At 33.5% G+C, this 12,097-nt stretch overlaps 1 protein-coding gene across 1 annotated transcript; it reads left to right on the top strand.

Annotated features, from left to right (window-relative positions):
* The first annotated feature begins 5,070 nt into the window (after positions 1-5,070).
* LOC148870037 (PPR superfamily protein) lies at positions 5,071-7,936 on the top strand. The gene has a single exon (XM_088968638.1). It carries the CDS (start codon positions 5,776-5,778, stop codon positions 7,660-7,662), a length of 1,887 nt encoding a protein of 628 aa, XP_088824764.1. The 5' UTR covers positions 5,071-5,775; the 3' UTR covers positions 7,663-7,936.
* Positions 7,937-12,097: the final 4,161 nt, after the last annotated feature.

The following is a 12,097-nucleotide window of genomic DNA, read 5'->3' as shown; positions in this document are numbered from 1 at the left end:
CATGATTGGACACTGACAACGACACATACTTTCATGGAATTAGAATTATAACTCCCACTTACCTATTAAAAGAATGATAGTAGGTGTGTGCCTATCTGGACATTGGTCCTTACATGCTCCACTAAAACCCTTCGAACCAACCACCAACCAAAGAAGTCCATTTTTTCATTGGTGGAAGTTTAAATGCTAGTTATCTTGTTGGAGCCTTTGAGTCTAAAACCCTCTTGATAACCTTAGGCATTGCGTCTAGAAAATTCATGCATAGCAGACTTAGATGGAAGTAGAATAGAAGATCCTTAGTGTTAGTAGGGCTAGGACACCAAGAGTGTTGCATTATGTGGTTGCCATTCTTAGAAGTAAAATAAAGTAAAACTCATATCCTTTTAGTCCATTTAGAAACCAACCATTGATTTTCCCCTAAAAGATAACAAAACACCTTTTAAATTTTCAAAAGGTTTCACCCAAGGCCAAGCTTTAAATAATAATCCATTAAAAAAAAGAAAACCTTTAATTAAATGTAGAACTCGAAGTAAATGAAAACCAATCTCAAAGCTCAAAATCAAGTTTATAATCCTCATCTAAGACCAATATCCAACAAAAAAAATCATGGGATTAGGACCAAAATCCAATCCAAAACTCTTAACTAAAAACTTCAAATTAAAACTCTCATTTAAAATTCTTAAAGGGATCATCTTTTTACTCCAATATGTCATTTCCTACCAAGGGTAAATAGATGCACAAGTCTATGAGTTCACTCTTTAAGAAGTAGAATTAAAAGGCCACTTTGACCTTCTTCTATGCCTTCAAAAGTCCTGGAGTATCTTGACTAGTATCAAAAGATATTTATTTCCTTGCTTGTTTAGTGGAACCCAAGACTAAGTAGATGCATGTATTTATGATTTCACTATTGAGAAGTAGCATCAAAAGGCTAGTTTGACCCTCTTCTATGCCTTCAAAAGTCTTGAAGTATCTAATGGTACACGTACAGTAAAGGGTCTAACATTTCCTTGACCAATATCAAAAGATATTTTATCCCTTACCTATTTAGTTAGATTCAAGGCTAAGTAGATGCATGACTTTATAAGTTTGCTATTAGGGAGTAGCATTAAAAGGCCACCTTGACCCTTTTCTATGCCTTTAAAAGTCCTAAAGCGTTTAGTAGGTATGCATATGGTAAAGGGTCTAACCCTCCCTTAACTAGTATGAAAAGATACTTCATCCCTTGCTTGTTGTAGCGTCAAAGACTATTTTGATCATAAAATCCAGGGGTATTTGGTAAGTACACATATGACTAATCATCCTTTAACCAATATTAAAAGATATTTCTATATGCTCCAATAGTGCACATGTCTTTTCAAATGTGGCCTTAAAATGTATCTTGTTATTATGCTTAATAATTGATTGGGTTCTAAGTAGGCCAAGGGGTCTAAAAGCTCTTAAGTGGTGCTCAAGCATCAAAGGTGGATATCTCGGCCCCTCAACCTCTATTTTTATAAGAAGGAAAAAAAAAAATAAGAATCAAAATAAATGATGGTCAAAATTTAATTGTTAAGTGGAGAATGGATTCAGTGAACCTTCGGTTCATGGGGTGCGTGAACCCTTCAATGAGAGACCACCACGTTGTCTAGGCGAAATCAAGCTAATGTTAACGGGTGTTTGGACGCTAGTTAAATGAACCTGGTTGAACCGGATAGAAAAAGATAAAAGAAACAAAAAATCATTCATTCTTTTGAATTATTTAGGATTGGGATGTGAGAATTCATTCTTACTCCATGCCATTTCTCCTCGGAGCCCTAACACAGAAAGCAATCCATCAACGATTTCACTACACAACTGATGTCTGTGAACGGGGAATCCACTGACAACAAGAAAGCAACCAACAATAAGCATGCTTGTTTTCTTTCTATTCTTTTTCAAATCTTCTTATGGGGAATTCTTTTTTCTTCTTCTCCTCCTTCTTCTTCCCTGCAAAATTATGTTTGCAGGGAAGAAGAACTGGATCCAATTCTCTAAAGTCAGTGTTACCCCTAAACTCTTTCCTATTTGAAACAAACATCTGCATCCCCAAGTCAACGCTACCCTGATCGAAGGCAATCTATCAAAACCCCAAAAACAGAACTGGATCCAATTCTCTATTGCTTTGGTGCCCTTTGTCTAATGTAGAAGAATTGAATTCCTTGTCCATTTAATGCAGTTCTATGAGACTTACTGCACTGCTTTGAGAGATGAAAACCTAGAATTTGGAACACATAAATGAAATCTACAAAAGCAATTCTCTTACTAGAATTCCAAGATTGAATCCTATTTGAGTTCATCTCACTGTAAAAATTCCAAAATGATTTTTATACTCTTAATGCATGGTTGTTCACTGTACATGAGTTATGCATGTACAGGTTTTTTATGAAACTAATACAACATTTTACCTTATCCTTAGAATAAAAAAAGGGGTTTCGATGAGAAAAAGGGGTTCAGGTACCGCCAACTTCAGAAGCATTCACAAACAACAAAATAAATAATAGTATAAAGAAGTGATATCGGCATTAGCTAGAAACCCCTTGCAATTTCTTGCGTTGAAGAAGACCAGAGCTTTGAATCCGTCGTCATATAGTGACAGGTACTAGTGTTCTGGCGAGAGACGGTAGTTGACGGAGATGATGACAATGGAGACGGTACGTGCTAGTGGCAAACAAAGCTGTAGTCATTGAAAATGGGAGGAAGACTGAAAAATCCCTTGTAATTAAAATGTTTATAACTTTTAAAGTATTTTTGTCCTTTTATGTCTGGTTCGACCGGATTTTTTCGATTAACATTTAAAGGTCCATTAACGTTAATCTATACTACTTTAAAAAGCACAAATAGCCTCAAGAATATTTATGGAATTTTTCAATAACAAAATTAACCCCTTCATATTAAAATTTATTGAAAAAAGATGAATGCAAATAGGGTAATTTGTTATTGATATTAAATGAGTTGAAAAGAGTTTATTTTAAGATATTCAAATGCATTCAATTCCCTCTCATTCAATCCAACATTTAAGGTATTAACTTGCATTCACCTTCATTTAATCATATATTTAAGGCATTTTTATTTCTTTTCATCATTAAATTCTATTAATTAAATCCATACATAATAAACTAATAATTCCAAAAACATAAAAACTTATACTTTAAAATCAACCCTGGAAAAATAATAAATGTAAAATTTAATATCATATATTCGACATATTAAACAATAATAAATATGAAAAATAATAAATGTTTTTACATTGATTCACTACGTTTGATGAGGTTTTACATTGGAAAATAATTCCAATGTTTTTACATTGAAAAATAATAAAATTTAATATCATATACTTGACATATTAAACTTTATGTTTGATGAGGTTTTACATTGATTCACGACGCAAAACTCCACTCCATCCAAACATACACAACATTAAATCGGAGTGGAGTTTTACGTCGATCATGATTACACACTTATTCCAAACGTAGACAAAATAGAAACGGTGTAAACTTTTACATCTTTCTTGATTTACACCGATTCCAAACGCAACCTAATTAAACCTTATATTTAAGATATATTCTCTCATTAAATCCTATATTTAAGACATATTTTTCTTATCATTAAGTTCTACTAGTTACAACCAAATTAAATCTCATATCTAAGGTATATTCTCTCATTAAATCTTATATTTAGGATATATTTTTCTTATCATTAAATTCTATTAATTAAATCTATAATATTAATTTTGATAGTATGAAAATAAATATTTTGGAAAATAATTTGAAAACAAAACTATTTTCTTCCCTCCAATTGGTGGATAAGCAATACAAGTATTCAACCATTTGGGGTTAAATGAGTTAATAAATAATATTATAATTAAATAATAAAAATAAAACAAATAAATATATAATAGAAAAAAATTGGGCATATCTCTAATATTGTATATTTATTATGTTAAATAAAAATAAGTATGAAATGTAAGAAGTATTTTTATCGATTATGAAAAGGGGATTCCAAATTTAAAATCAACCTAGAAATAAAATAATGTCATAGTCAAATAGTAAAATTTTATTTGGGCACATATCTAATGTTATATATTTATAAAAAATAAAATATTTTCTACATCTATAATATTATGCTTTCATTATTTGAACAAAAAATAAGTATTATAATAATTCTATCAATGATGGAGATGTAATACAAAAGTTAATGTCAACATAGAAGAAATCAAACTATTTTTCTTTTTGGGTCGTGGGTTAGTGGTTTGAGTTAAATATATTAATTGATGATATGATAGTTAAATAATAAATTTTTAAAAAGTAAAAAAATACAAGTAATCAAAAGAATATATAAAAAATATATATTAATTATGACAAACAAAAATCAAGTGTGATAAGTAATAAATTATATAATATAGATGAAATATATAATTTAAAATTTATAAGTAATAATGTTGTATTAAATAAAAATAATTGTCACAATAAAAATTAATTTTATTTAGACTAGAAATGGAATACAAGATTTAATAATAATAATAATAATAATAATAATAATAATAATAATAATAATAATAATGATGATGATGAAAACAATAATAATAATTGCTTTTATAATTTAAAATTCCACATACAAATGCATGTGCTTAATTACTGATAACTTTTAAATATGCCTATGTGATCGTCTCTCTTTGGTGGGTTCATTGAATCCAGACTCTCAATATTGCACCATAACCTCCAAAGATAAAACCTCTTATCTGGCATTTAATAATCGAAAAAATATATTTACACTAGGGATATAAACATTCAAATGGACCGATACCCACATTCTATACACCCACGTCTGCCCGTCAATTGGCATCAATTCGGAAATGGCACCTATCCCACCGTACATTGAACCTATAAATTATGACATTGAGGGTATCAGTCATTCTCCCTTTAATAATCATTATTTGAATCAATCAATCAATCACAAAATACTCACTATCAAACCAATAGAATTCTTCACTATACAGTGTAACAAGTAAATATATAAAGAATATCAAGTACATATAAACTCATCCAAGCATGTTCATAGAGAAACATAAATATTTGATATCTTCGTCTTCCATCGACAAAAATTCATCTGATACTTTATATTCAAAAATTGAATTCACCAAGAAAAACAAAAGTATTTTTGAGGTACGATTCAATATTTTTGGGGTAATACCAGAAACAAGGAGTTCTAAAGTAAATCAGGAACATTAAAATTCAAACTACACTGTCAAAAACTCGTGAGCATGATGTTGGAGATGGTGAACCATATATCGAAAGCTCCTATTGCCTACTAAAGAAAACGGGATAATGGCGAGCACATCTTCAACTCTATATTTGATTCACTCACCCAATCTCTTAATAAAGAAGTGTTGCAGAAGTCATTCAGAAATCTGGGGTACAACGACTATAAGACATCTCTCGCCCTTCACATATTTATAACAGTAATTACAGAGATGTCAAGCACAGGGATCACATTTGCAGATTGGAATGAGATTACAACGGTAATAGCAGTATAGCCATTACCAAAACGAAACAGCAAATGATTTTGTATGATAATGGAGAGAGGAAAGAGAGAGGAAAGAGATACTCCTTTCTGAACTGATGCTCGTTTTGAAGTTATAAATCAAGAAAACAGAGAAATTAGAGTGAAGAAACATGAAAAAATCTGGGCATCATAAATGTAAAGAAGGGGTAGGGTTGTCTTGACAAATTATATAAACATCCGACCACACTGATTTTAATGGCTTTATATGCGACAATGCATCAACTGATCAGACGGATCCACCTGCTTACACAGGGCGAAAGAATCAAATTCTCCATTTCAAATGCAGGACCCACATTATCGGTCTCGGCGACTCATGCCAGAGTTCGGGATCTGGTCTCGGAAGGCCTATTTTACCAGACCCTTAAATTCTACAAAGAAGAAATTCATCCCTCTGGACTCCATGGGAACGCCTCCATTCTTCCTACAATTATCAAAGCCTGCGCTTCTGCTGAATCTTTGCACTTTGGCCTTCAAATCCACTCTATTGTCATCAAAACTGGGTCTGATTCAGAAACCATTACCGCCAACTCTCTTCTCAGCATGTATGCAAGGTGTTCAAACGTTGAATCCGCACGTCAATTGTTTGATACAATGCTCATAAGAGACACCATCACATGGAATTCAATGATTACTTGCTATATCCGAAATGGGTATCACCATGAAGCAATTGAGACATTCAGACAAATGGGTTTGGCAGGTCTTGAACCAAAGCCCGAGTTGGTCGCTGGCATTTTGTCGGTTTGCGCCCGGATGGGAAACTTAAGATTAGGAAGACAAATTCATGCTAGTCTCGTCCGTGGTGGAACAGTTAAGTCATCTATTTTCTTATCGACGGCTCTTTTGGATATGTATTCCAAGTGTTTTCACTTGGATGTTGCTTTCAATGTATTCCATCAGATGACAGAGAGGAACGAGGTTTCTTGGACAGCTATGATTGCTGGGTGCACTTCAAATGAAAACTGTAATTCGTCAGTTGAGGTCTTTCGAGCAATGCAAGTTGAAGGAATTAGACAAAACCGAGTGACGCTGCTTGCAGTTTTACCAGCTTGTGCTGAATTAGGAGCACTAAAGCATGGAAAAGAGATTCATGGGTATGCAATCCATCAGGGATTTGAGTCAGAACCGCATTTTGAAGCAGCTCTGCTAGACATGTACTGCAAATGCGGTGCAGCACAGGGCCCTGGCTGGCTTGTTTTTGAAAGATCAAAAGGAAGAGATGTTGTGATGTGGAGTTCTGTGATTAGAGCCTATTCCCAGATTGGGAATATCTCTAGAGCAGTTGAACTTTTCTGTGAAATGCAGATGGAGGGTATCAAGCCTAACTCTGTAACCCTGCTGGCCATTATAGCTGCCTGTACCAGCCACCTGTCTACAATGCACGGCCGTGAAGTTCATGGCTACAGTTTAAAATCTGGCTTGAGTTTTGACATCTTTGTTGGCAATTCCCTTATAGATATGTATGCCAAATGTGGATATCTTGATGATGCTCACCAGATTTTCAGAGAGATGGACACAAAAGATTCCGTGTCATGGAGTGTTCTAATTCGGGGTTATGGATTTCATGGTTGTGGTAAAAAAGCTTTGGAGCTGTTTCATGAGATGGAGCAGAGATCAGTTGTTCCTGATGCAGTCACACTCCTTGCTGTTTTGTCTGCATGCAATCATGCTGGCCTCATTGTAGAGGGACAGGATCTCATTGATCATGTGGCACGACATAACAATGTTCCCTTGACTTTGGAGCATTATACATGCTACATTGATCTTCTTGCTCGATCAGGGAAGATTGAAGAAGCCTGTGAGGTTTTGAGCCATATGCCCATGAAACCAAGCTCAACCATCGTTAGCTGTTTGGCATCAGCTTGCAGAGCCCATGCTCGATTAGACATTGCAGAAATGTTGGCCCATCAGCTCATCAAACTGGAACCTGAAAATGCTGCAAACTATACTTTGTTGTGTACAGTATATGCGGAATCCAGTAATTGGGTTGGGGTGGAAAAGATAAGGCGGATAATGAGAATAAGAGGCATAAGGAAAGGCACTGGATTCAGCAAAATAGAGACTGGAAATGGAGATTCCTTCTAGCAATAATATGGTTATTCTCGGTGATATCAAATGAGGAATTAGTATCTTCCAAGCTGTTTTATTTAACGAAAGAGAAATGTCTTTTGCCTCAAGTTGTTCTTCCCTTTGCATGAGGATAAATGCATTTCTTTCCACATAGTTTCTTCAAGAAAAGGTGAGATCAGAAGACTATTGTCATGCCTTTTAAACTAACAAACTTTACCAACAGGTGGTGAACCTTTCATTGTTCCTACTATATATGGTCCACTGATTGCTACTTACACATTTCTGATGATTACTAGTCCTCGTATTTGTCTTTCTGTACTTGCCATATACTGCGCCTGGACGTTCTGGTCACCTTCAAGGGTTAGGTCTGTATCCAGTCCTTCCCTACCAAGACCCTGGATAGCCAGGAATAACATTTGGTAGTGGGCCTTTTAAAACCTAACTCTCAAATGTGGCTATTTAGGCTTTTCTGTTTCTTTTGACGATTCACTTCCTCTTACAAATGTAAAGAAAAGTTAATTCAGGGTTTCAAATTTCTTTATTATATTGTTTTAGAGATAAGTAGGGTAACAAATTGTATTCATTATATGAAGTACTTTGCTCTGCTTGACCACCATGGTGGTATGGAATGGTTAATTCACATAGTTAGCTCAAAGAGCATATTCATCAACCAGAGACTGTTGCAGGCATCTTAGGGTTCTTCTCAAATGTAAAATGATGTCATGGACAAGTGCTTATTATTGCATAGATGTTCCTCAAGCAAATGCTTCTATTTGAGAGAAGTATGTTGCTATTTTAACAATATTACCAAAACAACTTAAAACATGCACCAATAGATTTTTTTTGGGACTCATTTCATCGGGCTCTTCTCTGCTCAAAACTCTTTCATTTTTCTTTTTATCTCCCTTGCCTTTCCTCTTGTCTTATAATTTTCAATGTTCATTATGAATTTGTGACTAACCCTAAAACTGCTCTGAAGCACTTGTACTATCTCTTTTGTTGTTCAGAAAACCTATCCAAGGAGGAGGTGAATTGGGTGTTTGGATCTCCTACCCACACATTGCTACAGCTGCACATTGAGAACATCTCAAGTATAGCTGTAGTATCCTTTGGGTAGGTATGGGTAGGATTCTTGTAGGCAAGAGATTTGGATTGGTGAATTGGGTTCTAAAAGGATTTCCTCCAACTAAAACCTTCTAAAACTAATGAATGCAAAACTAATGAGAGTAGAAGGTTGTGTGTAATTCAATGTAAAGCAATTAACAAGATAAATAAACAAATAAAGGAACCAATTGTAGAAAATAAAACATAAAGAGATTTATAGAGGTTCAACTAAACCCAGGCCTACGTTTCTCCTCAAGTAACTGAGAATTTTCACTAAACAATTGGACTTTTGAGTGCTAGTAAAATCTTATAAATAATTAGACTTATGGGTGCCAACTAGACCTGACTAGTTGAACTTCTAGATATCATCCATGTTGAGAAGATGGAGGTTAATATTGTAAATTTTACCTTTATTGTACTTTATCATTCTTGTAATATATATATAGATCAATTTCTTGCTTGCCTGATACTCTCTCTCTATATAGTAACCACATCTCTTTACTAAGATCCACTACGTCCTTCGATCGGTAGAAGAGTGTAGGGATGTTTTGATCAACTCTACCATCTGTGAGAGCAACTAGCAAGGGATATTTCATTAGATCTCACTTGGGAGACTTTAGATCAAGGCCAAACTTCAAATCTGGTGTTGCCTAGACCTGACCTCTCTTCCCTATAAACACGTCTTGCTTTGGTGAAGATTTGAAGGAGTTTTGATTTTCTTCCTTTGACAACTGCTACTTACAATTTCCTTTTTTGGATTGTCACTCATCTAGACTCAAGTTTTAGGATTAGCTTGCTTTTTCTAAGATCTTTGATGATTCTTGGTGTAAGCTCGATGGGGTTTGGCACTATGGAGTCTGACTCCAAAGGTTCGAGGAAAACAACGATTGGGGAGTGATCTTTACATATGGGGAGGCTAATTGCCTCTTCTCCCCTCTTTCAAGGAACCCTATTCATAGACTCCTTTGTAGGTTTTCCCTTTTGGAAAATCCCTTTTCAATTTGTTATGCCATTACTGGATTTACATCACTTGGATTGATTAGGATTTTGCCATGTGTCCATGCGATTACTTCAACACTTGTGTATGTGTGAGGGTTTACACTGCTATAGTCTTCAGGTCCTTGAGGGAAACATGATGGAGGGATTGAGTGTAAGGTTGTGATGGGGGACGTGAGATTGAGTTAATTTGTGGGGCTACAACGGTTCTGTGTTGTGTAGTTGAGATGCTCGCATTACATGAATTACATTGTGACATGAAATATACTAGGACTCTTCTGCGATATGAAGTACATTAAGGTAGTGTGATGAGAGATTGCAATATGATAGAACATTACCAAGTCTCCATGCATTAAAAGTTGGAGAGGACAGGACGCATACATGTGGGTGACAACTGCGCTGGGACATGGTGCCATTATCCCCATGTCCCAATGCATTGCTATTATTTGTGCACTAGCTACTTGTGAAGTTTTACAATGGGTCACTCATCGCAGGTAGTGCGATGTCTAATTCTATCTACTTACATCTAGTGATAATTTGACTTTTCTTTGAGGTATTCTTCTTGATTTTTGGTGGCTATTATCAGTTATTTTTGTTGTTTTCTTAGTTTCCTGGCTGAATATGGGATCCGAAAGGAGTGATTTCATCTATGTGAAATTCCATGGAACAAATTATGTTCTTTAGAAATTCCATTTTTAATTTTTTGTTTAAGGAAAGGGTATGTTAAGTTATTTGGATGGTACCACAACCTTCCCTAATGTTACGAATGCTAAAGGGCTTCTGCAATAGTGGAAAGTCAATAGTGCCTAGATATTTTCTTTTTTTGGATATTGAGTTAGATTACTATGGATGTAGCTATTCCTATGAGGGGTCTGAAAATTGCTAAGGAAATTTATAACTACATAGAGAAGGTTTATCATTAGTCAAATATGTCTAGACAATATCAGATTTAAATGGACATATTTTGTGATCTCTTGTTTTTTTCTTGAATGTTTGACAAATGTTTAAATTTATGTTGATGTACATTTCTTATATTGAAAATAACAGTTTTTGGTGTCATGAATAGATCTATGAAAACTTCATGAAGAAATTTGGGAAAAATATAAAATAACAAAAAAGTTGAAAAATGTATTTCTTTTATCTACCTATAAAGACTTAATATGCTTAAGATCTATAGATGATCTATCATATCTATAGAGCATTTAACTTCTTTTACAATATATTTTTATTTTTGTAGTTTTAGAATAAATAATAAATATTAATTATTTATGTTGCTTATTTAAAAATAAATAATAATTAATTATAATTTTATGATCTAATCATAAGTACTTTTTATTTTGTAGATCTGTGGATGATCTCTCATATCCATAGAGTAATTGAAATTTCTTGAATAATTATCTTTTTGAATTTATTATACAATGTTTATTTACTTTTTATTTTTTGTAATTTCCAAAACTAAATGATAGATAGTAATTATTTACATAAGAAATAATTATTAATTATATTTTCACATAGGAAGTTGTGCCAATGCATGTTTTCTCGCTGGATACAAAAGTTGGGCTTTTCCCATCACTTAAAACATAAGAATTGTAGTTTATAAATTACAATTAAGCATAGGGTTTTTGAATGAAAATTACAATTGACTATGATGTATTTCTTCATAAAACGCATTATAATACATTATTTTAATGCATGCATACCTCATCAAGGCCTTATATTTATAGTGTTATTAATGCATTTTTGTGATATATTGAAGTGTTTATAGTGTTTCCATAGGTATCCATGTGTATCTTAATTTTTCTTCAATGTAGTAAGTGAAGATATTTCGTTTGTCAGCAAAAATATATCATTGATCTTGTCACACTAACTGTTATATCAACAACTTGTGGAATTGCTCATTTAAAGTTTAATATAAAAACTTTTAATAGTTTATATTCATATACATTTGTTATACATATATACCTTAAAAATAGTTAGTTTTTCAAAACTTTTTAATTTTTGGGTCATTTTAAACACAATAAAATGGTTATAGTTTAAATTTCAATCCAATCCAAAGTCCAACATAATAATCTGATGTCAGTGTGGATCTAGAGATTTCATAATTGAATGTGGACGCAACTAGACTCGATTTGAACTCGATCTATTTAGAGCCATACTACATACATTATATGTGCACTTGGTGTAGATCCAAGGTTGCTTGAGTATGAAAATTTGTAGGTCTAACCAAGTTACGCTAAGTTATAAATCATCATCCCTAAGTAAAATGAGTTTTATGACATTTTTAATTGGGCCATTATTAGTCTTATTATTTTAGCTAACTTTTATATGGAATGAAAATGGTTTGTTTTCT

The sequence above is a fragment of the Nelumbo lutea genome, chromosome 2 (assembly GCF_056320005.1).
Source record: "Nelumbo lutea isolate HS-2025 chromosome 2, American lotus-T2T, whole genome shotgun sequence".
Classification (NCBI taxonomy): Eukaryota; Viridiplantae; Streptophyta; class Magnoliopsida; order Proteales; family Nelumbonaceae; genus Nelumbo; species Nelumbo lutea.
This window is presented reverse-complemented; position numbering and strand designations above follow the sequence as displayed.

Coding starts and splice junctions, on each gene's coding strand:
- LOC148870037 (XM_088968638.1), top strand. CDS start 5,776: ATGGCTTTATATGCGACAATGCATCAACTGATCAGACGGATCCACCTG.